This window comes from Natrix helvetica (genome assembly GCF_964273705.1).
Source record: "Natrix helvetica genome assembly, chromosome: 1".
NCBI lineage: Eukaryota > Metazoa > Chordata > Lepidosauria > Squamata > Natricidae > Natrix > Natrix helvetica.
Window position 1 is genome coordinate 291,742,105 of NC_138548.1, and position 27,420 is coordinate 291,769,524.

A 27,420-nucleotide genomic window follows, 5' to 3' on the forward strand; every position below is an offset into this window, starting at 1 on the left:
GACAAGGCTTTATGGATTTATTTATAAATAAGAGATGGGATATGGAAAAGTTATACTTGTAAAGAGGGGGGGGGGAATCATTTCATTTACTTTATTGTATTATTTTTTTCTTCCTGTTCTGTTTTTTCTTTTGCGCATCCTTATTTTTATTCTTTTGTTCTTAAAGTTCGTATTAATTTTTATTCTTGTGAATTGTATTCTTTAATGTAATTACTATATTTTTAAAAATGTATGAGCAATATGTGAGACTATATATCACATGTGTGCCTCTCTAATTCCGATTTCTGTTTAGGGAAGTGATTAAATGGCTAATAGCTGTGGTCACGGGGGCCAGAATTTCTCAGCACAGAAAATTCCTGCAAGAAACCAAAAATGTATTGATAGGCAAATCCAGAGATCAGAGCTGTAATTCTCTTCCAGAACTGTCCTTAAATGAGACACTGCAGAAAGAGGATGCCTCCATACAATTTCAGGTTCAAAAGTAAGCTGATTCAAAAGTTTGCTTTCTTTGAAATTCATGTTTTTCTCCTTGAATTCTCCTAAATCTGAAATGAAGCAGTATCTGTTGTTTTAGTAAATAAATGTTTCCAAACCTGGGGTGGCCTGAATACACTCAGAAAGTGTTAATTGTATGTAATGTGCTTGGTTATGACTGACTTAAAATGGAACTGTATCTATCTATCATCTACCGCATCTATCTATCAATCATCTATCTTTACCCACCTCACAAGTTTTACTCTCGGTGGCTCATATTAATTAAAAACAACAGAAACAGTAAAACATAAACACTAATAAAACAATCATGGTTGATGAATATAAATCATACATCCATTTAATAAAACAATTGCCAAGACTCACCACTACCGCTGGATCCTCAGGTATGAGGGCACCGCTAAGTCATCAGTCCCTTCATAAATCTACATTTTGGGGGAATGGCCTTCCAGAGGGCAAGTACTAAAAGGTTCTGTTCCTGGGTCTCATCAGATGTCATTTCCTACATAGTAGACAAGGCCTGCAACCTGCCTCCCCCGATGGATCTGATGGGATGGTAGATGTAACCAGGGAGAGGCGGTCCCTTAAATTTCCCTGCTCATTCCACATAGGGTTTTACAGCATCTTGAACTGCACCTGGAAACCAGTGAAGCACCTGGAACAAAATGTAACAAGTGCTGCTCAAGAGTGCACAAAACTGCCTGTACATTTGGCACCAGCTTCCAAATGCAGAAGAACAGCCCAAGTAAAGCATATTACAGCAATCCATTTATTGTATATACCATATGTATTACAGTGGCAATTAAGGTTCTCCTTTATCAATATTTTGGGGAACTGAACAGCACAAAACTCTCATCTAGTTTCAGCCAGTGCCAAGAGAAAAGATCCATAGTCTTTCCTTCCTATTAAGAGGGGTATAAAATAACAGACGTAAGTAATCTGACTGCTGTTCATAGGAAGAGCATTCAGTCCATCCCTGCTATATTGCAGGTCAACCAGGGAAAGTATTTTGATAGTAACTCCACCTCAAGAGCAAATTGTTTGGCTCTCCTTTCATTTGTTCACTATCCCAAGGCTACATGAGTTTCATTAAATTGCAGATTCTAAATGGCACTGTCTAGGGTAATTCAAGAAATGAAATTGGTGTGCTGTGTCTTCTGAAATGACTATGACCTTAAGGTTGTGATGATTATCTTAGTTTTCATACTTCCCCTAAATGGTGGTTAGTTGAGTAACATTTTGTTTCCCTGATTTAGGGAAGCTGCACTTCTACAAAGGATGCTTTCAATAGCAGTTGAAGTGGACAAATCTCCAAATTGCAATGCCACTAAAATTGCAGATATGATTTTTTCTTCTCTGCTGAATATTCCCAAGCGGGGCCAAAGGTAAGGGATAAATAAACTATTGAATTCACTCTTCCTCAGAACTGACTTCTTCTGTATTGATTGTGCAACTTTGCATTAGCCGTGCTCTCATAATATTCCTAGATCTGTCAGGCATTTCTGAGCAAAGAGCAAGTGTTGAAGTATGCTTTTTCTAAAAGGTTAAAAATCTACCACAGAGTTGGAGAGCCATGCCAAGTTATTTCTTTAAATACAGAAAGAACATAAACTGCATGCCTTTGCCTCTTTAACTACATGTTCTCAGGTGTATGCATTTATGTATACACCCGAAAATGTACAGTATGCATACATTATGTATTTTGTAAATATAGGATTCTTTGGAAATCAGCCAAGTGTCAGCCAAGCATATAGCAGAATCATAGCCGAGCTTGTAAAAGTCTATTAAAAGGTGGCCAGGAGAAATAAAAGTCACTGATCATGTCATTAATTGTAAATTCCAAATACTTTCTCAAAGGACCACCATGAATACTTTTGAATTTCTCTCACCCACCTTGGGGGGGAAAAAGATCCATGGAAGATGACGGGAGAGATTATTGACCAGCAGTATGGATCATGTCTAATCACTGATGTTTTTTTCCCATAATTTATCAACGTATCCTGTCAGTAATTACTATATTGTGTGACAATGAATTCCATAATTACATTTCAGAGAAAAAGTATGTGTTTTATTGACCTGAATTTGTTATAATTCAGATATATTGAACGATGGCAACATCTATTGTTGTATGACTGAAAAAAATAACTTTCCAGCAATCCACTACTTCCAGCCCTTCCTCAGTTTTACATACTTCTATAACCTCTCTAATTTAGAATATATATTCTGATAACACAAATTAACAGACTACTAATCCATTTGCCAGAATTTACCTGGTTCCCTCATTCACCCAGTATACAGAAGCTAGGTGGGTCTTTTGCAGTCTGCCTGCCAGATGGTTTGACTGCAATGTCCATTATGCCACGCTTGGGTGCAGTTCAGGACACCTAAAGGATGACCAAGTGAAGAGGACTGGTTTGCTTCACTCCCATGGCAATAAGGAACAATTTGGTTAACATTTAATTTTAAAGCAGTCAGGGAAAATATAGAAAATAAAATTCTTTATTGGCCAAGTGTGATTGGACACACAAGGAATTTGTCTTCGATGCATAAGCTCCCAGTGTACATAAAAGATACAGCTGATGAATCACGGTCATAGTCATCATAAATACATTCATCATGAATCATAAAATACAACAGTGATAGTTATAGGTTACTAAATAAGCAATCAAAATCATACTAATAAAACAATATTATTCGTAAGATACAAGCAACAAGGTTAGAGTCATAAGTAGAAAACGAGATAAATAATAGGAAAGATGAGAAGAAGAATAGTAACACAGTCTTAGCAAATAGTTTGATAGTGTTGTGCAAATTAGTTGTTTAGCAGTGATGGCATGCGGGGAAAAACTGTCCTTGTGTCTAACTATTCTGGTGTGCAATGCCCTAAAGTGTGGTTTTGATAGTAAAAGTTGAAACAATTTATGTCCAGGATGTGAGGGGTCTGTGGTTATTTTCACAGCCCTCTTTTTGACTAGTGCAGTACTCAGGCTAGGAGCGCTAAGAGTGTCTGCTTATCAAACTGAAATCAAGCAGATAAACTGAGAATGTAATCTAACCCAACCGTGACTGAACATTTCCTAGGTATCACAAAGTAAACATCTGCAGCAGGATAGCATGTTTTGAGTTTCCTGCAATAATTGAAGTTTATAAGAGATGGTGTTCAAACCTTTTAGGCAAGCTTCAGGGGTCACAGAATGAACTTGAAATGTTCTCTAATCCAGAGAATTGAGACCATCTGAGCTGCTGATTTATCTTTGTCCCAACAAGTTTCATTTCATCCCTTGATGCAGACCTAGAGAAGATTCTTTCATTTGACATTTTTGTTTTGTTTTATTGTTCCTTTGGTTTAAACATGAGCCTCTTTAAAAATTTCTGCTCCTAAACTAGTGCAGAACATAAAACTTCACTCTTTCCAATGTGTCAACTTGCAGGGACATCTTCCTGAGCACTATGGATTGTCACCTTCTACGATGCAAAGTGTTGGAGCTCATATTGCATCATAGCTGCTCTATACCACCCAACGAGCCTTTGTCTTTGACAAAAATATTGTATTTTCTGAACAACGTTTCCTTGCTGCTAACATATCAGGTAATTTGGGTGCTTTCTTCCTTTATTTATATTGATAGAACTGAAACTCGAAATGTGGTGGGCATCCCTACAATGTTTATGCATTGTTTTAATCTGTTGTTATTGAAAGTTATTTGAAATATAGTATTTTAGAGTCCTTTTAAAATATCAGTGCGTAGCACTTGTGAAATCCTGAATAAAATCCTTCTGTTTACAGGACAGAGAAAAATTGTGGCAGAGGTGGGATGAGATTCTTCATCAAATGAATTTATTATTGCTGAGTTACCGTACAATAGTTCTAGGTAAGGAGCTTGCTTATGGGTCATAAACTTCTCTTTATACTTTCTGAGTAGGGGTCAATACTGTCAGCTAGACTTATTAGGACATCTTGCATGAATTAGCAGAGATACTTAAAATACTGTAAGCTGAAATGGTTATTTCAGGTATTACAAGCTTAGAAGAAAATGTGCCATACTCAAAATGTTGTCCCTAGCTTTAAATAAAGTGTCTTCTTTCATGCATTTTTAAGTTCCAGTGCTTTGCAATTTGCTTATTTCTGTTTGTTCATAATTCTTCCAGACCACAGAGTTTGGGAGAGGCATGAGCCAATAATGTCAGGCACATCTTTTTTATCTGCTACCATTGGTTGGAGTAAATCTTATCTATAATCCATCCATCCATCTATCCCTACCTACCTACCTACCTACATGGTAGTCCATCTCAAACAAATGACCTCCGATGGTGAACAATCATAAAATTAATTTAAACAATTAAATACCCAATGCAAAAAAAAAAAAAAATAGAAGTCAAGAAAAGTATAATAAACACATATAACCAGGAAACAGGCCCCTTCACACATTCAGGCCCCTGGGCCAGGGCACATAACTAGTTTGTCAAAGGCCAACAGATTCGAGGCCATTCTATTAAATGGAAAGAGAATGTTCCAGAGGGCAACTGGAATGGCAGAAAGGTACACCTTGTAGACCTACCAACAGGCATTCCTTGACTGATGGGACTCAAGAGCATGCCCATCCAGACTGTATTGGACAGGTAGAAACACTGGAAGAAGATGGTCCCTTGGGTAACCTGTGAACCATTGAAGTTCACAAAATAGTGATCTTGCACATGTTGAGTTGTTTTGTCATTCAGTTGCCAAATCATGTCCAAATCATTGCAACCCCATGGACCACAGCATACCAGGTCCCCCCGTCCTCCACTGTTTCCCAATGTTCACTTATATTCATTGCTTTGATGACACTATCTAAACTATCAATCTGATGGTAAAACAAACTATAACTTTCAACAATTGCTTCTATCCTTTTTTACAGGGCACTTAAGAAACTCAGTGTATGAACGTATTAATTTAATTATCAAAGCTGCTAAACCCAAACTACAGTCAAAAGATTATATTGAAAAAAGCGATATAAAGCACAGCATTCACAGCATCCAGAAAAAACTCCGCCAGATTCCAGGACAGCCGATTCCCTCCCCCATCAATGAAAAGATTGAATTACTCCAAGTATTGCTTTCCACTGCTATGGATATCTAATTCTTGGAGGACTGTTAGATGCTGACAGATGGACCTCTTCCTAAGTCTAATAAGTTCTTTAAAAAAATTAAAGTATTCTTTCTTTGATTGCAGTAAGTTGCACTGTATTCTCAGTCACTGGATAAGTCAAGGACTTTTCAAGTTTATTCTAAATTTGTTAATAACAGTTTGTCTAGTTTTATTTCTATTTGTGTTTTATACAACTTTTATAATAAATTTTATTAACTGAAAAGAAGAATGAGCTTGGTCTTTTTAAAAGAAAGATCACAGGTTATAGGAGATTAGATAGATGTACAATATTATATTTATACAGATGTCAATCCACTGATAATAGGTCATGGTCCCAGATAAATCTTGGTAACAGATAATACATGCAGGGCTGGGAGCTTACTATTACAGTTAATTCTCAGTTAATGATAGTACTTGGGAGCAGAATTTCTGTCGCTAAGCGAGTGGACCATAAAGTATGATGTCACATGATTGCATTGCTTAGCGACAGCAATCCCAGAACTCCCCGTGCCATCATTAAGGGAGGATCACAGGTCATTAAGCAAGTTTCGGGCAGTTGTAAGCAGATAAAGATGGCTGTTGCCAGGCAAGGGAGGGCGTGCAAGTGATGTGTGAATGTGGCAGGGCTGAGGATGGCTCCTTTGGATGGGAGAGGATGGGAGAGGACTTATTGGAACGACTTGTGGCCTTTTCTGCTGGCTTCCCCATTGACTTTTCTTGTGGGAAACTGGCAGGGAATATCACAAATGGTGATTGTAAGACCATAGAACACTGCAACTGTCATGTCAACTGGCTGCCAAGTGCCCAAATCACAAGACCGTGTGGGTGCTAGGATGGCCAGAACCTTGAGGACCAGTCAAAAGTAGATTCATTCAGTGCTATCACAACTTTGAATGATCACTGAAGAAGTCATTAAACAAGGAGTACTTTGTACACTGTGCAATAATAGCCATACCTATTCATGTTTGTTTATTCTGCAAAAGTATTAGGCATAGAGACATCAGCACAAAACACTACCAAATAAATTAAACATTAACCAAAAAGCAAGATCACTGTCTCCTGGGTACAAGCAGTGATGAACTGACACAGCACAATCAAAGCAATGCAGGTCCAAGTTGCAGCTGTTGTGAAGAAAAATGGATTGTTTAAGTCAGATATAGCAGCACCCACAATTTATGTAATGGATTTAGTAAGATATAGGACATAAAAAGGGTTCATGAAAATCACAAATTTGGTGTTCAAGAAAAAAAGGTTTTAATGTAATGGAATGCTACTAGGTTTCCATCTCACTGTTGTAAAATAACACATTCACTTGACATTTAACATTAGACTAAGAAAACAAACATAATATATGCTTATTTGCCTTAAAGCATAAATATTTTTCATCTTTCAGTGAATGATTCTAAAATATACATCTGTAAAAATAGACATTTACATTTACTCAATCATTAATTGTAACACAAACTGAATAGCTGGATTAAAAATCTTCTCATGTTCTATTAAGTTATTTTATTTTGGATTCCTTTGCCTCCCAAGGAAGTATGTATAGGAATGTCTGGTTTCAAAGTCTTTTCACAGAAGCCACGACTACAATTTTCAAGGGATCTCCAAGGGATCTCAACTCTAGGATCCCTTTATTAAAAATAGAATCCCACTACTTTAGGAATTAAGGAATTTGCCTACATTCCACTTCATGCTGAATCAACAACAAAATGCACCACAAACAATATTTTATTCCATGCCACAAGTCTAGAAGGGGAATTTAGTTCTTAAATGTCCTTAAACATGGAACTTTTATGCATTTGAAGAATTATTATTCCAGAGCAACACCTTAGCAAAACAAAACAAAAAAATCCTTTTCCCCCCTAGATTCTGTTCAAGTTACAAAAAAACTATTTAGATATTAAAAAATAATGCGTTGTCTATTGATAATTTGGCCTGAATAGCAGCACCAAATTTAGTAGTGGGAGCACAAATATTCAAAACAGCTTCAACTATTTTATAGCTATCCTTTTAAAAGTTTAGCTATGTAAAGCAGCACACAATTTGTTGTCCGAATTTCAGTGGTAGATTACTTTGATTTATAATTTACCCAGAGAGCTACTTGAGAGGAAAAAGGCAATAAATTAAGAAAGGTGCCCAGATCTCATTTCATCCCCATTTATAATTCTGAACTAGAAGGCAAAGAGTCACCTTTTAAAATCAGGGATTCATGAGTGGAATGGAATCTACTTAAAGATGAGATCAGATGACAAGAACATACTTGCGCCACTTAAGTAGAAATACTCCTAAAAACCCGAGGGAGCGAGCACATTCAAGTCCCGGGGTTTAAGATTGTGAGAATGTGAAGACCGCCTCTTCTCTTCGATAGGAGGAATATCCATCTTGGGAGGCTTGAAATTTGCAGAGTCCTCTGACATCCTGGTGGCCTGTATACGCATCAGTTCCATTGGAGATGGCTTCTGAGAACCTTTATGTGTCTGAATGGTAAAGCCTCCTAAGACAATGCACAGCAATATGAAACAGATTACAATAAATGCTTCAATATATACCGTTGCTATTACTAGAATTTCAATAAAGATACCAATTTGGAGAGGAAAATATTGCTAACAATGTCTGATAACAGCTGTTCCAAAGTTATCAGGAATTTTTCAACTCTTTGAAGATAACTTGCTATGACACTACGATATTTCCAGACAGACTCCATCCCACTACTCTCTGCAACCATCCTCAAAAAAGGGAAAGTTGGGGACCAAGAGATAGAAATAGCACTTAAGATTTATGTATTGCTTCACAGTGCTTTACAGCCCTCTCTAAGTGGTTTACAGAGTCAACAATCTGGGTCCTCATTTTACGACCTTGGGAAGATGAGTCAACCTTGAGCCACTCAGAATCAAACTCCTGAAGTGAGCAATGGGTTAGCCCTGCAGTACTGCATTCTAACCCATTGCGCCACCATGGCTCAATAGTTGTCAATCTGGCAAGATCCAGAAAAGGCTTCAGGAGAACGCAATACCGCCTCCTCAAGATGGAGGATACAACTGCTACCTCCAGGAGACATTAGCTGTTTTCTGTATCTAGACTCCCAGTTCCCCATTCTCAGTGCTCTCTAAAAGAACCAAGAAGGACATGGATCTAGCACACACACGGCAGAGCTCATCCTGAGAAAATCCTATCATTCGGAGTCCAATCACCTCCTCTGACTTAACCCATGCACAGTCTAAGCCAGAAGTGTAATTATTTTATTAGCAAAATGTTTCCCCAAAATTTTGAAGTGATGCTCAGAAAAATCTTTCTGCATCCCAAACAGGCACGGAGCACCTTAAATAGAACTGCAAGAACACAATCAGAAGTAAAAAGTGAATGGCTTTATCACATCACCATCCTTATTACCACAATTTAAGCTTGTGCATAAGCTCTTATCTATTCAATGAATGGTCACTGCATTGACCCCCCGTTCATATTCACTTCCATATTCCAGAAATCAACCAGACGTTCAAAACAATTGCCTATGAGATTGCTGAGAACATTCCGGAGTGCCCCTGGAATCTATCCAGATCTATCAGACACCTGGGGCAGGTCATTTTAAGAGCGGTTTTTTGGGGGGGGAGGGGGGTTAGAAAAAAGAGTATTGTAATCACCAGAGTATGACTAGCTCTCATATTATACAATACAATAGCAGAGTTGGAAGGGACCTTGGAGGTCTTCTAGTCCAACCCTCTGCCTAGGCAGGAAACCCTATACCGTTTCAGACAAATAGCTATCCAACATCTTCTTAAAGACTTCCAGTGTTGGGGCATTCACAACTTCTGGAGGCAAGCTGTTCCACTGATTAATTGTTCTAACTGCCAGGAAATTTCTCTTCAGTTCTAAGTTGCTTCTCTCCTTGATTAGTTTCCACCCATTGCTTCTTGTCCTACCTTCAGGTGCCTTGGAGAATAGTTTGACTCCCTCTTCTTTGTGGCAACCCCTGAGATATTGGAACACTGTTATCATGTCTCCCCTAGTCCTTCTTTCTATTCTCCAATTTGAGGTCAGATGTCCATGCACAAAAACCAGTACCTTACATATGGCTGCCTATGTGTCTCAGAACTGAGATTAGTTGGAACAAACACAGGATTGCACTAGGACCATGAATTACTAAATCCTCTCAAGACCATAAAGATCCATAACATGAGCAATCAAGGATACTCTATCCCTAGAGCTATAATGAGCACTAGAAAGAATCTTGCTGCCCAGCAAGATGAGTAGTACACAAGCAAGATACCTTGTTCCTATAGCCCAACACAGGAATTCGGCACCTGCAGGCAACCGGCATCTGCAGGTATTCCATCAATCAGCACTACCCTCCCTCCCCTTGGATCAGGAAATCTGGGAAATAGCAACACTGCTGCTCTCCCCCAATCGTAACCTCCTGGGATTTACACACTCCTGTTCAATAATTGAGGATTCCACTTCTATTCTAATCCATTTACAAACATTTTTTCAAATTGTAATACAGAAAACAACACCATCAGTTAGATCTTAGAGAGTAGGGAAATAGTAATAATAATCCTAGAAAGTAGGGAAATAGTATTCAACATTCAAGACAGAGTTAATGCTCCTTCACTATCTAAGTCTAAGACCTGTGTTACCATTTGCAAAAGGCTTTATCCTTGTAACACGATAGAAGTTCTGCAATTCCAATTCAAAACTGCTTCAAATTGTATTTTATTTTTAAAGGTTTTGATATACTTTCTTCCTTCTAGCCTTATTTTTTTAAAATCTAAAGTTGTATTTCTGATCTTAATTTAAACTTTAACTTATCTATCTCATTTAGAAACTGCCCATCTCCCTCACAGAGTCACTTTTTAAAATTCTGAACCTTTGTAAAGTATATTTAATTTGTTTTTTTCTAAATAAAAATCATGTTTTCTCAAAATAATACTATACCCGATTCAGTAGCAGATCTCTGAAGAGCTCTAGGTCCAAAAATGCTCCATTTTTCAGTTGGTACTTTATCACTATCCCCACTGTTGGAATCCACGGGGCCACGATCAGGACTGGTGACCGAAGCATAAGCTCCATGACTAAACCAGCTTCTTCAAGGAAAAAGCAGAAATCAAAACAGGGGAACCAGATTTTGTGCATCCGATTTCCACAAACACCTTTCTCAACAGATATTCACACTCCAAGTAAATTTAAAAGATAACATATGTTTCATATGAAGTGTTTGATGAAACTTTATATGAAGTGTTTGATAAAATACTCAACTGTAAGAACCCTGGGAAATCTTTCATTCTGGAGAATCAAACAGATTCCTAATATGAATGCTTAACATATGCATGGAATCTGGGTAGCCAAGACATTCAGACAATTTGTGATTTTACTTTCCTTTTATGAAATGTACCTGTATGAGCGCTTGGGAGAAGAATGAGGAGTGCTGTTTGGTGTGGACTGGGCAGAAGAGGCCTGTTTATCTTCTTTTACCATCTCTCCACTTTGCATCTTCAAATTCTGTTAGAAAAGCAACATACAAATATCTGGAAACTTTATAAATTTAACCTAGATCCTATCAATAATAAAAAATGATTCCACATTTTTGGTCACTGCAACTTTATGAAAGTGTTTGGTGGTATGTTTTAAAAAGCTTCATTCAAGATTGTAGGTTCTTACGGAAATGAGTATACATAGCTAAGAGCCTACTATTTTGAAGCCACATTTCTCTACTGCTATTTAGCTATTCTGCCCAACTGCAATGGGCAACTAAGAAAAAAGACCAGGTAGTCCTCGACTTACAACAATTCATGTAATGAACATTCAAAGTTACAACAGCACTGAAAAAAGTGACTTTTGACTGTTGACTTATGGTCATAAGTCGAGGACTACCTGTAGTAGAAACTTGAAACGCCTTCCTCAGAAAGGTTAGATTGTGATACTATGGTTTACAGTGTTACTTTCATTGCCAATGCATTGATACTGAATCAAGAATTCACAATACATTGAGGATGTACTACTTCATCAAGAAGAGACCACTGTCATTCCATTTCCCAACAGATCATGCAGTTCTGGAGAAGTAGTTTCTAGAAGTAAATTATCTAGGCCAGAAATGTCTTGAGATGCTCCATTATCTTACATTAGCCACTTCTGGTTCAGAGGATTCACTTCTGGGTACTGCCAAACCACACCCATACAGTAATGGCATAGTCCGGGGGGCACGGGGACGGATGGACAGAATGTTGTACAGTTCGCCAGAATGTTCCAATTCTGGATTAACAAACTTGGCACATTCCCCATTCACGCACACTTTAAACACATAAGCCCAGGTCATCAAAAAAGTACAACACAAAAAATAATGAATCACAGCGTATCAAAGATGCACAGCAATGGATGTCTCTCCCTCCAGACTGTAGAGTAATAACTAACAATCTCTACCAACTAAAGTAACAAACTGGCTAATCACAGGAGGGCCCAAACACCTTACATGGAATGACTCAGCCACACGATGATATTTTGTTTCTTCTGCAGTGAGACCCTTGTGTGGAGTGTAGCCGACATCTCTTAGCCCTGCCTGCTGTTCAAATCGCTGAATGCTCTCCTGGGTTTGTTCTAGAATGGACAACAATACACATTCACACATTTCTCAAAACTCTGCCGCCCGCTACAGTTTTCTAAGAGCGATGTCATAAGCATTCACAATCACTAGCTAGCAAAGCAGAGTGTGGAAATTCTTTAAACCATGTGTAGCAAGTTTTCTAAAACATTCTGAACTTGGAAACTTTAGAAAATGGAAGGCGGGTGTGTTGCAGATTGTAACAGCAAGATAATGTAGTAAACTCTATCAATGGCTTAGGATTCTGTCATACACATGAAAACACACACTTTCCCTCTCCAATTAGTTCTATAATAAGATGGTTTAAGGCTTACCATAGGTGTTTCTAATATGTTCTAATAATTCATTACATATGTTCTATACGTACAAATAAAAACTCGCCAAAGAGGCAACCAAGCACAAGAGCAGTATTAAGTTCTACTACCCCCTTCAGGTTGTTTTTTTTATTTGTTAAGAACACTCCCATTTCCTGATGCTATTTTTGGTTAAAGATGAAGCAGACTATTAAGTCATCTAACTATACTATTTAAATTAATATCAGCTTCCAAGATTTAATCTTTAGCAGGGAACAATGGGCTGTAAACCATGATCCTTAGCTATTCAAATGAAGTATTTTACCACTAGGATATAGAGTTTAAAATATTATAATACTTTTTAATTTTTCTTAAATAAAACATTATCTACATTAAAGCAAACTTTGGAAGACAATTTTAATTCAATGGGAAAGAAAAGTAACCTTGGGTGATAGAGGTTTGTAGAACTCATTTTTTACACTGTTGTGATTAGTAGACAAATAAGAGTTGTAGTCCTGCCTTAGGCAGAAAAAAGCCAGCTGACTAACTTTGAGCCAGTCATTCCCTTTTAGCCCAATTCACCTTACGGCATTATCATTGTTTAGAAAATAGGAAGCAGAAGAGTTATGTGAACTGCCCGGAGTTCCACAAAAATAAAGGCAGCATATCACTCAATCAATCAAATAACTAAAACTCAAGAACAGATGTTTCTAAAGCTAAGGCAGACCAAACACAGAAAGGGGTAGAAAGCTTTAAATTACATTGTATTATAGTCTTAATTCAAGCATTCATTATGAAGTTACACAGCCTATTTTCTAATTATCTGCCCATTTACGGAAGGTACATTATTGCCAACTTTTGATTTTTCAACATAATTCTCCATTTGTCAATATGTTATTTCCCACAAAGATGTAGCAGCTACTAGTACACAAATGGCAAGAAGTTGCCTCTCACAGCCATTTGTTTAAAGACATCATTTGTTGGACAGATGAAATGTGTCAGCTGGAAACTAATGAATGGTAGATGGCAGCAGAGGATCAATACTTTCACTAAAAGTGCAATACAGTACTACAGGCCCTGGTAAACATGTTTTTTTAGTTTTTCACTGAGGTATTGTATTGTATTGTATTGTATTGTATAACAGGTATGAGAATCAAAGGGTTGTTATGACATTTTATTTATAATTTAAAGATCTGTTACCTCCCAGTATGGCATGCAATTTTTCCCTCTGCATAAATAGAACTATGTATGTCATAATTCCGACTTGGCTCAGTTGGGAGTGTGGCTATTGTACCAGCTTCCCTGCTACATGGCAACTTCTTTGTCCGAGTTCCTGATTTCATTCCTGATTGGCAGAGGATTTCCCCAGACTTATGTTCTTGGAGGGGACTTCCATCTGCCTTCCTTGGAAACAGGGTCTAAGAAGGGCCAAGATTTCATAGCTACCATGACAGCTATGGGTGTATCCCAGGTCAAGAGCCAAACATGGGACTGTGGTCACACACCAGATCTGGAATTCCTGTTGGGAGCAGTGGCTATGTGATCCTCAATTGAGGGAGCTTTTGGTGTCCCCTTTGTCATGGTCAGTTCATGCCTTGATTACCATGGGATTCTTTGGCACTAATATGCACTGCAGGGATGCTGGTTCTATTACATTGATCCACCCCTGATGGCTGATGGACCCAAGTGGGATTTCAGCGGGAGCTGAGGGTTGTTCCTATTGCTCTCCTGCACTGTCCTTCCAAACCTTATTTACCACTAGGAATAAAAGGGCAACAGAGGTTTTGGATTAGATCCTGAGTATGCGACCTCTCCCCCTCTCACAGAACTCATCACTCCCTATGGCCGTGATGGCGAACCTATGGCACGCGTGCCACAGGCGGCACGCGGAGCCATTTCTGAGGGCACGCGAGGCATTGCCCTGTCAGCTCCAGTGCGCATGCACCCTCTGGCCAGCTGATTTTCGATAGTTTTTTTTAATCTCCGGAGGATTCCCTGAAGCTTCCAAAGGGCGAAAAACAGCCCAATGCAAAGAGAGCTGCCGGAACGGGGAAAGACAAGTGGCAAGGAAAGAGGCTTCTTTCACTCCTGCTGGCTGTTCTGTTTCCCCCTCCCCCCTGCTACTAAAAAGGATCCTGCCCGATCGCTGAGAGAGCTGCCAGCACGGGGAGACAAGCGGCAAGGAAAGAGGCTTCTTTCCCCCGTGCTGCCTGCTGTGTTCCCCCCTCCCCCCTGCTACTAAAAAGGATCCTGCCCGATCGCTTGAATCCACAGGGAGAGAGCTGCCAGCACGAGTGAAAGAAGCCTCTTTTCTTGCCGCTTGTCTTTCCCCCGTGCTGCCTGCTGTGTTCCCCCCTCCCCCCTGCTACTAAAAAGGATCCTGCCCGATCGCTTGAATCCACAGGGAGAGAGCTGCCAGCAAGAGTGAAAGAAGCCTCTTTTCTTGCCGCTTGTCTTTCCCCCCCGTGCTGCCTGCTGTGTTCCCCCCTCCCCCCTGCTAGTAAGGAAAGAAGAGGCTTCTTTCATTCAACGTGGCTGCTGTTGCCCTTTTCTCCATTTCAGTGCTAGGGCATCGAGGTTGCCCCACCCACCATCGCCCAGGTCCTCGCTTCTCCCAAACATTTCTTTGCCTACCTGATTTCCAGCTCCATCGCGTTTCTTGCCATCGTGTGCAGAGAAACAAAGTTTGTGGGACTAAAAAAAACTTCAATCAATTACAACTTGGGGAGGGGGAAGAGATCTCGCAAAGTTGGAATTGATTGATTGAAAGGAGTTTTTTTTAGTCCCACAAACTTTGTTTTCCTGTCCAAAACGGCAAGAAACACGATGGAAAAATGCTACGGAGGGGAAATTAAATAGGCAAAGAAATGCTTGGGAGAAGCGAGGACCTGGGCGATGGGGGGTAGGGCAGGCTCCATGGAGTGGTGCTGAAATGGAGAAAAGGGCAACAGAGGAGCCACCTTGAGGGGGAAAAAGCTGCTTTTCCTTATTTCCTTGCTACTTGTCTTTCCCTCATGCAGATTGGTCTCTTCCTCATTTCCCTTTGGATTGCAGGGACCAGGCAGGATCCTCTGTGCTAGCACGGGGGAGGGGGGGGGAACAGAGCAGCCACCTTGAGGGGAAAAAGCTGCTTTTTCTTCTTTTCTTGCTGCTTTTCTTTTCCCTGTGCCAGCAGCTCCCTTCCTCATTTGTCTATTGACTGTAGTGCCCAGGATCCTCTTTAATAGAAGGGGAGAATTTAGCAACTGGACTCACACCTGCCATTGTAAAAAGGGCCCAATCTTTACACAGGAGAATGATAAGGGAAGGTTTTTTGACACAGGAGCACACTTGAGCATCCCCCACCCCCACCCCAATCTCTGCCCGTTAGTGGCAGAGCAACTTCTCCCCTCACTGGGTGTTAGCCAAGGGGAAGCAGCCAGAGCAGGGAGTGGCGAGGAAGCCTTGTGCAAAAATGCACGGTCCACACAGGTGAGCGGGGACATTACGTTATGTGGGTCGGCACTCGAGTTCGTGTGATAGCGCGCACGTATGTGCTTTTGGCACCCGAGGCGAAAAAGGTTCGCCATCACTGCCCTATGGTTTACAAAGGAAATGAGAGAAGAGATGCCTAGGGTACCTCAAACAGAGAGGAACTGAACCGAACAAAGGTTAGAGCCTCTATTAAGGCCTACTTTGTGGCAGTTGGAGTGGTGAAGCAGCAGTACTTCTCAGTCTGCAAACTGCCATCCCTCACAGTTCTGTTTTGAGTGATACAAACCCTCTTAGGTAAAGGGGTGTGTGGAACCCTTTGCAGGGACATATGGAAGATCCAACAGAGACGGCATCTTACAATACTCATCTGCTAGTAAACCTTGTTTGGCAGGACCTTGAGGGCGGGCGCCTGCACCATGGAATTTTCTCTACACTGAGAGAAAGGCTGGTTTCACCACTTCTGAGCCTTCAAAGGTCCCTTAAGACTTGGTTATGCCAGCAAGCCTGAGGATCCCAGGGCATTGTAAGACATCTGTTATTTCCTTGTCTTGTTCTGTTTGTTATCCTTTTTATTAAGGTATATTAATTAATGATAAGTGGCTTTATGTACATATTCGCTGTTTTAACTTTGTTATACACCGCCCGTAGTCACTTTTGGTGAGATCTATATAAGTTCAATAAATAAATAATTCAGAAGGTGGTCAGAAATAATTCTTAAAAGGGATACAAGTTACATTGCAAAATTCTCTGCAGAAATTAACTTGCCTACCAAAGAATTGCAAGAGCTCTTACTTGCTATAAGAGAATTCAGGATGATGTGGGTGGCTTTGGCCTTCACTACGGGTGTCTTGTTCCCCTCAGATGAAGATGGGGGGATTTTGGCAGAGGGATGTGTGCTAGTCTCCCCTTTCTCAACCTACACAGAGGAAGCCAGATGCAATTTTGGAAAAAGAGACAACATTAGGAGAATTTCAGCTAAAATTTCAACTCTTGATTTCATGGGCAAAAGTTTTGGACGTTGCATGGAGCACAATGATCTTGAGCTGACATATTTCCATTCTCTTGCCTACAATATGAAACACTATACAGCATTTTGAAACAACCATTCTTGTAGCCATCTGATAATAAGAATTCACCTAAAGAAGCTTCTTTTATTTTCACTAGAAAAAGTCTAGCTACAGAAGTAACTAAAAGGCTTTTTCAGGAATAATTCTCTTTCTCATGCATTTTCTTGCTTAAAGAGACAAGCACAATTTTCGGACTATCCACTATTTTTAAAAAGTAGACCATATATCAGAATAACAATCATAACTGCTTCCTTCCTTTATTAAAAAACCCCATGTTATATAAAAGATACAAAATTAAAACGGAGTAACATAAAGTTATTTTAGTTATTTAAGCCTCTAGTTCATTTATAAATTTCATATCTTTATACAGCTCATATTTGTACTACAAGTATCAATTCCTTCTATATTAAAACAGTAATAAAGAATTTACAGAACGAGTAAACTGGGCTTGCAGATTTTATCTCATTTCCTTTCCATTTAACCTAAAATTTGCAAAATAAAGATTCAGATCACACAGATTATACTCAGTGTAGAAGACATATAATCCTTCTGAAGTTACGCCAGTACTCGAAAAGACACTTACAACCAGTCCTCGTATTTACAACTACAGATAAGTCCTCAACTTACAACCACAATTGAGCCCAAAATTTATGTTGCTAAGTGAGAAATTTGTTAAGTGAGTTTTGCCCCATTTTACAACTTTCCTTGCCACATTTGTTAAGTGAACCACTGCAGTTGTTCAATTAGTAACCTGGTTGTTAAGTGAGTCTGGCTTCCCCAATGACTTTGCTTGTCAAAAGGTTGCAAAAGTCGAATCACATGACCCAGGGACACTGCATCCATCATAAGTCTGAAAAATGGTCAAGTCACTTTTTCAGTGCTGTTGTAACTTTGAACGGTCACTAAGCAAACTGTTGTAAGTCGAGGACTACTTGTATTAGTGTCCCCACAGTCAAGTGACCGTGACTCAGGCCCTTGGCAACCAGCATGTATTTATGATGGTTGCAGCATCCTGAGATTATGTCATCACCATGTCTAACCTTCCCAAATGACTTCTGACAAGCGAAGTCAATGGGGGAAATCAAATCTGCTTAACAACCTCAGCAAAAAAGGGTCATAGAAACGGTCACATGATGACTCGCTTTATGACTGCATTGCTTAGTGGCAAAACTTCCCATTCCAATGGTGGCTGGAAGTCAAGGGACTACCCGTATACTTTTTCATATAAAAGGTTTTAATTAAAATACATTCCTTTGTTCAAAGTGCTCTAAGAATTATACTTGCTCTCTATTGTTGTCTCTCATTCATTTTATAAGAAACATTTTAGCAAGTCTGATCAGTGCAGAACTGTGTCATTTTTAAAAAGTTGTTTACCTCTATGGATTTATGGCTTTAAAAAATGTATCGCCTCTTCCAATCAAATGCTTCAATATGTTTTACTTGTTAGTTAGGAGATGAAGCACCATCTCCTTCAAAGTATCATTAGAAATGTTATGCTCTCTCTTTATTAGCTCAACAAACTGCATACCTGGGAAATCTTTTCATATTTGTGACCTGGAATGACTGGTTCTTTCCATAAGATATTGGTGGTCATGTTTGAAGGAGGAGGAGTCATTGGTGCTGTATCCTCTAAGGCATCATCGTAACTGAATGCCCGACGATTCATTCCAATTGGCTGGGAGATCTTCGCTAGAAGGCTTCCCGAGCCATGTTCTATAGCTAAGGACAGAGATTGAGATTTCACACAATAATTTGGACTTTTAGTGTTTTACCTTTTCATAAGCAGAATAGATAATATTAGCCCTTCTTTCATCAAGGGCCTTCTAGGATCAGTGCCATAACTTTGAAACGCCTTTAATGCAACTAATACAGCATTTATAACCAAATATAGTGCAACACATTATATCATGACCTAATATAGGATGGCAATCTTTCCTGTTGAGGTCCACACTGCTTAGAAAAGACGAACAAGCTTAAAGCAAAGGCAGATAAGGACACTAATTCTAACTGAATCTGCATTTCTTCCTGGCATACCTTTTTACCCATATTCCCGCTCATAGCAGTTACTGCTAGAGAAAAGCATTTTTTTAAACAATCTCACCTGACCCCTTGCAAAATATCTTCTGATATTTCTGATAAATACCTTCAGTCTAAAGATCCCATGTTGCCCTAGGATCCTGGTTTCCCATCCTTGATTTAAACATATTCTGTTTCATACATTTATTTCAAATGTGACGTGTAAAACAATCTATGGCTATAAAATTCTTAGCAGCCTAGCCAAATGTTTTAGAAATGTTGTTACAGCTGAATTACTAAAATACAATTTTTAATGTCAAAAACATTAGGACAGCGTATGAACTAGATATTCTTCTAATAAACTGATTATGTGGCACAAAGCTGGTGCCAACTACATTGATAGACTTTCTCCATGATGATCTTTACCCAACCTGATCGTCCAATGATGCACTGCGTTGCCAGTTAAGCTATCTACTTTGCTGCTAGTCATCCTCTTTTCTTTCCCCCCACTTTTCCTAACCTTCTCTAGAGAGATAGGTCTTTGCATAATGTGTGAAAAAGTAGGATAATTTGAGGCTGGTCATTATGCTTCAAGTGAGAACTCTGGATTGATTTGTTCAATCATCTATTTGTTTGCCTGGATGTCCACAGTATTCTCAGAAAGCTTCTCCAACTCCAAAGTTCAAACATGACAATATTTATTTAATCCTGCTTTTTTGAAGTCCTGATTGTAGATATATGTAACATTACTTCTGTGTGAGCTTCATTGGTTACTAGTATATTTCTGGGTGCAATTCAAGGTGCTAATTGTCATGGCTACATAGCTTGAGATTGGGTTACCTCAGGGATGATCTCTCCCAGTCCAACCCAACCCAGAAGAATGAGCATGCTGCAGATCCTGTCAGCCAAAGGGGTTACAACATGTGCTTTTTCCACAGTGATCCCTGCTTTATGGAACATCCTCCTTTCGGAGATAGAATGGCCTGTTAGCCTTTGTGTAAGGTCCTACGAATCTGGCTATGTTCCCAAGTCTGGGACCTTGAATGTATTAAGGATCCCACTTCCTGGCTGTTTTGCTAACTGGCCAAGTATCTCATCTGCTATGTTTATTTATTCTGGATGTTTTTGTTGTTTTAAGTGTCCTAATTGTAATATATTTTTTGAATTGTAAACTGCCCTTAGTCATTAACTGAGATTGGTGGCTATAGAAAATGAATGAATAAATAATAAATAAATTATAGATACAGCATGGTCTATGAATATCTTTCCAAGGTCTTGATTCATATTTGACTGTACCTGTATTGTTAAGAGTTGGTCCTAAAAGGCAGAAGTTACCCATCTCTCCGATATCCTCACTGTCAATTCTAAGGCTGGTTGTTGGATTTCTTGCCATTAGTTTGTTCTTTGTATTTAGTTTTGGTCCCATTCTTTCAGTGTACTCTTTGACTATCTTAGGTGGTCCCTAGGTTATGATGGCAATTGGACTGAGACTGTAATTGCTAAGCGATGCAGTCATAGAGCGCAATGTCACATGACCAGACTCTTAATGACATGCTAGCCATCCTGGATAACATCATTTCCCCAAGGCATGCGAGTCATTAAAATGAAAGTGACAAGAGTTCCAGATGAGGAAGGCAGGAATGCTATAGTGGGGGAGGCTGGAGAAAGCCCTGGCAGGACCAGCAAAGGCCCCTTATGAGCTAGAAGATGCCAAAGTGTGCTGTAGCACAAATTGGGAGGACACCGGGGTGGAGGGGGTGGCACAATGGGATGTGTATGCAGGAGGGTGGGTGGGAATTATCAGAGTAACTTTAGATATTATTTGCTGGCATCTCTTGCTGACTTTGTCTGTGGCAAACTGGCAGACAAGGCCACAAATGACAATCAGATGACCAAGGACTAATCATAAGTATCACTTGTTCAGAACTATCGGAACTTCGAACAGTTGCTGAACAAGTGATCCATAAGCAAAGGACTACCTGTGTTACTAGATCTTGGAGCTCCTTTGTATTTTCAGCTATCGAAGTAATATCATCAATGTAACACAGGTTTTGGATCTTTCTTCAATTTTAAAACATGTTCAAATTCTTCCAATCCAGTTTCCTTTAATATATGTTCAGCATTAGATTAAATAAATAAGGGGAGATGTTATGGCCTTGTTTTTCCTCCTTAGCCAATATGGAGCCAGTACATTTCACTATGTTCTATCCCAAAACATCTTTTTTTCACTAAGACAACGATACGTTCTGAAATTCCCATTTTCTAAGCACATTCTATAGCTTAATGATTGATACAATTGATATTTCTGTAATCAAGGAAGCCTAGGCTGGCTTCCTTTTGATATTTGTTGGCTTTCTCAATTATACAGCATACATCAGCAACAACATTTGGTGTTACCTTTACTAAAGCCAGTTTGAACACGTGTCATCTCGTTTTCCATTGAGGAATCTCAATGGCATTGGATAATTCTAAGCTTCATTTTTAGTATGTGGAATTGTGGATATTATACAACAGTTTGCATATTCATTTATGTCTCATTTTTGTTGTTATTAGAATATAGATCAGGGTTCCACAAAATGGCCAGTATCAACCCCCCAAGGCTTGATGAGATTGTTGTTGTGATTATTACTATGCCTAATAGCATTAAAGTAACATTTATTAAATCATTTTAATATAATAAATATTTGGGGGTCAATGAACAATCTGAATCTTCATGAAGCGATTAATTAGCTGAAGAGCTTGGGAACCCCTGATAGAGATAGATCTTTAGTTCCCAGACAAGAACACTGTCATTCTCCAAATTTGCTGGATATTTAAGTCTTCTTTTGTGGTTTGACATATTTCTAGTATTTGAGGTTCCTTTAAGTAGGGAATATATCTTGGATGTTTACATCTCTGTACATTTGTAGTGTATTTTAATGTACATCTTCTATTTTTCATCAATCTTTGAATCAATTACTATCTGTCCATTAATGTCCATTAGCACATCAATTTGAGGTTGGAATCTTTTTCTGAATTCAGAAATCTTTTGGAAGACTTTGTTTTTCCATGTCTGTTTCCATCTTCAGTGACTTCAAAGATGCCATTGTAATACTGCTCTTGTCTCTTCTAACAGTTCTCTGAAATCCTTTATTAAATTTCTTCCTGAGGTTTTTGTCTTGTCTTTGTCTTCTCTTTATAGCAATTTCCACAATTAGTTCAGACACCTGGTTTGCTTTCTTCCAAATACCGGAAAGAGAGGCAGTATGAAAAGGCTGAACATTTTACTTATAAATGCATGAGGATTTTGAAATATTTTCTATTGCTGATTAAAGATGTATACTAGCCCAAATCGTGAACTTTTTTCCACATATGGACACGGAACAGAGGCACACTAGCTCTTCAATCAAAACAAACATGCTCAATAGCAATTTAATTAGGACTCAAAAGAATAGAAATTAACATCAGAATAACTAAATACATAAATCAATAGATAGCAAATAAAACTTTTTTAAAAAAAAGAGAATATAAGAACATAGTATTTTTCTAATGACACAGCTACTCATTTTGTATTCTTGATAATTAATCTCTACTTAAAAAAGAAAGCTAACATGCATAACATTTTAGTTCAAAACTGAGGTAAAATATATATTTTTGTAAGAGCAGAGCAAGAATTTCAGTGTATTAGAATCATAGAGCTTTAAAAAAAAACCTTAGACCATCAAGTCCAACCTCCTATCCAAAGAGGAATCCAAATTAAACGAGCCAGAACCCTGCTTAACTTGCTTATTTCTTTTTTTAAATTATACGGCTGCCCCATCCTAAGCCATTCTGAGCAGTTCACAACGTATTCAATTATTCTTGAATAAATTCAGTACAAGAGTCTAGCCATCTATTTCTCTAGCCTTTTGTTCTGTCATATAGACTCCTGGATGTAAGTAAACCCTCCTTAAAACAGTATTATAAAACCCTTCAGAAACGTTAATTGGAAACTAAGTATTTGTTACAATCACTACTGCACCCTATTTCAATATATATGAATTCTGTATCAATTAGTTTTACCAGGAACATCTGTTCGTCTCGAAGTCATGATTGTAACTCCAGATGCTTCACTATTTAGAAATCCAGGACAGGGCTGCTGTTACCTAATAAAAATATAAGATATTTTGGTCTGTAATAATTAGACTAGAATAAAATATCTTGGCTTATGATAAAACCAAGAATATCACAAGAAAGTTCTTTTTTTAAAGAATGCATGCTGCTGAATAATTTGAAGCAGCAATATGAAACAACATGATAAATTATTTTTTCCAGGTATTGTTATGATAAAAAAAGGCCAAAATATCTTACCACAAGTTATGATGACAGAAAGATGTCAAAATAAGGCATTCTCTTGCTGAAGCTGAAACTATCAAATCATTCCCAGGAGCTTCCATGCAGAAAGACTAACAAAAATTAAGAAGCAAGATTTTTTTTTAATTAAAGCAGTAAGAAACATTGCAGCAGATGTTTACATTTCCTAGGTATTATTAGGTATGCTTAGAATTGCTTTAACTACTTTATTTTTTTTAATAAAATTTTTATTTTCAAACATAAACATATAACATAAAAAGTCTCTTCAACTACATACAGTGTGTCCATTGGTTATAAAAATTTTCTCCGTCCTTTCCATAGTCATCACTTGAGCTTTATCAAAAATCACTTATTGTCAATCAAATATCTTCGTATACATTATTATTGTACTTCATTTGTTTAATTATCACTATTGTTTCACCATTTTAAACAAGGTATTCTAAATATGTATCCATTTATATTATGATGATTCATTATATCATCTACAATATATCCAATATTTTTTGCATCCTATTCTAAATCATTCTATTATTTTAGCATTAATAACATTCTCTAATAATTCTCAATTCCATGTTTTTTCCATTATTAGTATCATCAATTTAATATACATTTATACAAATTATTATAATTGTTAAACTTCCATTAAGCATAGCTATTATTACATCCTTTTTATATGGCATATTAAATTTGAAGTAAATTTATATTATGGCATTTCATTACATCATCCTTAAATCATCCAATGATATTACATCTTTATATTCTCTTCTATATAGAATTATTTATCTTTTATAAAAAGGCTTTTCAACATCATTTCCATCATCCTCACAGTTTACATAAATTTTCATATTATCAATCTAGTATATATAAATGCTTTATTATCATTATTGATCATTTATTTGACTATAGCTATTATTACTCTATCTTATACAGAATACTCAAAGTTTAACTACATTTAACTAAATTTTATTGTAACATTTCATTTCATCATCCTGTATCTTTCCAGAAATAGTGCAGTCCAATATTTCTTGCCATTTGTAGAATCTGTATTCTAAGTGTTTTCTTGATAAGTCCTATGTGTACTTCTCTTGACAATTTGTTGTTCATTGGATATCTTAAAAAGAATCCTAAACCTTCCATCTGTTCATCTGCTTGACTTTTGTTATCACTGGTGCTCCTGCCAAAATTACTCTCTTTGTCTCTGCCAAATTTTCTCCCCTATCTTCATCTATGTTTTGACATCTGAGTTCCAGTTCATCGATCTCTCCTTTCCGTATTCCGCATTTATCATTGCCCTCCACACTCAATTTGCTGTGAATGTCAACAATTTTCTTATCACTTTCATATGTCTCTGTAATTTTTTGAACTCTGTCCTCAAATTTCATTGTTGTTTTATAGGTATTCTCAACTTTTCCCTCTGTATTTTCTGTATTTTGATATTTTGTATTTTGATCTATAAATTCAAGACTCTTTTCAATTCTCTCTGTAATTATTAAGAGTTTTTTATTTCTAACATATTTTTTTGCAATATTAGTTCCTTTTCTTCTTCATATAGTGCCATTTTTCCAAGTTATAGACACCGCCACTAAAACATCCAAGGCTTTTGCTAGGTTTCAAACAAATTCAGTGAAGTTTTTTCCACTGACCCTTTCAGTAAACTAAGCCGATAGCTTTGTAATATCAGATGTTGCCAAACCTCTAGCTACTAGATGGCAGTGTTACACCTTTTCCCTCTGTTTTTGGCTCTCTTTTCTAAACTCCGAACTCCGGAAAGTGTTTTTCTCCAGAAAGAGAAAAGGGAAAAAAATTGTTTAAAGATTACGATCCAGCTGAGCCTTGCAAGGAAAGAGGCTTTTAATCCACAAACACAAAAAATGGGGAAAGTATAGAGGACGAATGGGGAAAAAAAGACCAGTCCAGTTTAAAAGTAAGAGGCATTTGTAAAAAGTCCGTCTATAGAAAACAAACAAAATTAAAGTGAAAAAGATAACACGATAGTTTTAAACCAGGGTAAATGTGCTGCTTGTTTCCTTCTGTCTTCGATTTTATTTTAACTGAGTCTTTTGGGTTTTCTCTTCTCTAATAATAAAGATTTTTCTCACCATTTCGACACACTGTCTCTCATGTGCTGCTTCCGTTTCAGGGGCTTGTCCCAACCTTCTGTAGCCATATTGGCTGCTTCTCTTGTAGCCGGCAAAAAGAGCTTTTTCCTGGATCAATTAGGGGCTTTGCGATGCCCCTGAGATCAGCAGGACATGCCCTTCACTATCACCGTTCCTTCAGAACAGTTTAGATCCAAAAGGATCATCCAGCAACAGAGATATCGACAGCAATCCTGGAGCCCCAAGACTGCATGTTGTGTCATTGCAACGTCAAGCCCTGCCCCCTCCCAAATTGCTTTAACTATTTTAAAGACATCTAACTGGGTAATTCTACAATCATGAAATGGCTTCCATTTGGAGATCCTGCAACATTTTATATAATACAACTAAAATATCTAGCTACCAGTAGTAATATCAAAGAAACCTCAACTAGGGAAGAAAAGGACAATTGGAAAAGTGCAAATCCCATTTGATAAAAAATATATTAATACTGGAAAAATAGAATAGCATTATAGCGCTCAGCACATTAGAGCATAATCAGAATCTAGCATACTATATGTAAGACATGTATCCCCTTCCAGGTTCTACCTAAATTTTTGCATCATAGTTTTCAGCCATACTATTAATATTCAGATTTGAAATACATATAATATTTTAGTATCATTTGTGTTAGTTATTTTGGTGTAATAATGGAGCAATGGTTAGAATGCTCCTTCTGCTGACTACTGGCTGCCTGTAATTTGGCAGTTCGAATCTCATCAGGTTCAAGGTTGACTCAGCCTTCCATCGTCCATGGTTGGTAAAATAAGGACCAGATTGTTGGGGGCCAATATGCTGACTCTGTAAACCGCTAAGAGAGGACTGTAAAGCACTATAAAGCGGTATATAAGTCTAAGTGCTATTGCTATTTTGTGTTCTTCTGGATTGCGCATTCCATAATAGCATCACTACAGTATACTGCATGAATCAAATACTGAATCAAATGGGCAGCATATAACAACAAAGTCGTTTAACCTCATTTTACCGATTTAACACAGACATAATCCCCCACAGCACTGTTTTAAGATATGTATGAATAAATACTCTTAATAGAATAAAAGTAGCAATATCTGTAATAATTACCATTGTTTGTCATCTGCTATTCTACCATTGTCATGGTTGATCAAATTTACAGATTTTACTTTCTGGCGTGCAAAGGAATTTAAAAATAGATATGTTAAGAATATTTGAAGCTTTCTAGACACTTTAATTTGATTGTGAAGTCACCCATCACCCAAGTTCCTGGATTATGTGCAAAATATATCCAAACAATACCGGTAGACATTTATGGTCTCATAACAATTTGTCTGTCTTACATTCAGTTAAAAAAATCTGCATAACCAAGCCCATTATGCATTGACAAATCAAATAAGAGGAATATAAACAAAATGACCAATAGAAATTTTGCCAAAGCTTCTCTAAAGAACAGGTAACATGTGAGCCCCAGAGCTTAAAGTGCATCTATATTGTTATGCAACCTTCCATCTAATGTAAAACAACTTTAAATACAGTAGTAACTGGAAAGCTTTACAATTGCAATCTGTTTATCACCAAGAGTAAATGAAGGCTGAATAATGAGCTAGTCACTAGGAGTCAAAAACTACCTGACAGCACATAAATAATCAATGAATCACCACTATCTATGCTGCATTATTCAACTGGAGAATTCACCTCTGTTATTATAATAGCCAAGTTAGGCAGTTTTAAGTGGGGACTAGTTCAGCATGTTCACAGAGGACCCAAGTATCAAAATCAGTGGCTGTTTATTATCCCTTGAAGCAAGGAAGCATGTCCTAAATGCTGGTTCCCGGAAATCAGCACTGGAAAGGAGCCATAGCTATCCAGGGTTGTGAGTTTCCTTGATTACCGGGCTGAACTCCATCAACTACAA

General features: G+C 37.9%; 2 protein-coding genes across 5 annotated transcripts in view; one reads left to right on the forward strand and one right to left on the reverse strand.

Moving 5' to 3' along the window:
• Positions 1-6,965, forward strand: part of SIMC1 (SUMO interacting motifs containing 1) — a 21,651-nt gene extending 14,686 nt beyond the window's left edge. The window contains exons 6-10 of the mRNA XM_081934103.1: positions 293-481; positions 1,749-1,877; positions 3,924-4,080; positions 4,277-4,361; positions 5,388-6,965. Coding sequence (XP_081790229.1) covers positions 293-481; positions 1,749-1,877; positions 3,924-4,080; positions 4,277-4,361; positions 5,388-5,608 — 781 coding nt within the window. The 3' untranslated portion in view covers positions 5,609-6,965. The remainder of the gene's footprint in view (positions 1-292; positions 482-1,748; positions 1,878-3,923; positions 4,081-4,276; positions 4,362-5,387) is intronic.
• The window catches only part of KIAA1191, a 23,164-nt gene continuing 2,318 nt past the window's right edge, over positions 6,575-27,420 (reverse strand). For 2 of the 4 annotated variants that reach the window (XM_081934105.1, XM_081934104.1), the window contains exons 2-9: positions 23,389-23,483; positions 23,101-23,183; positions 18,572-18,762; positions 16,769-16,892; positions 12,081-12,205; positions 11,007-11,113; positions 10,550-10,698; positions 6,855-8,114 (exon numbers count right to left, since the gene is read on the reverse strand). In XM_081934105.1, the coding sequence (XP_081790231.1) occupies positions 7,906-8,114; positions 10,550-10,698; positions 11,007-11,113; positions 12,081-12,205; positions 16,769-16,892; positions 18,572-18,762; positions 23,101-23,128 (933 nt within the window). In that variant the 5' untranslated portion in view covers positions 23,129-23,183; positions 23,389-23,483 and the 3' untranslated portion in view covers positions 6,855-7,905. Of the gene's footprint in view, positions 6,739-6,854; positions 8,115-10,549; positions 10,699-11,006; positions 11,114-12,080; positions 12,206-16,768; positions 16,893-18,571; positions 18,763-23,100; positions 23,184-23,388; positions 23,484-27,420 lie in introns of those variants that run through there. The other 2 variants (XM_081934106.1, XM_081934107.1) reach the window with 2 other exon arrangements.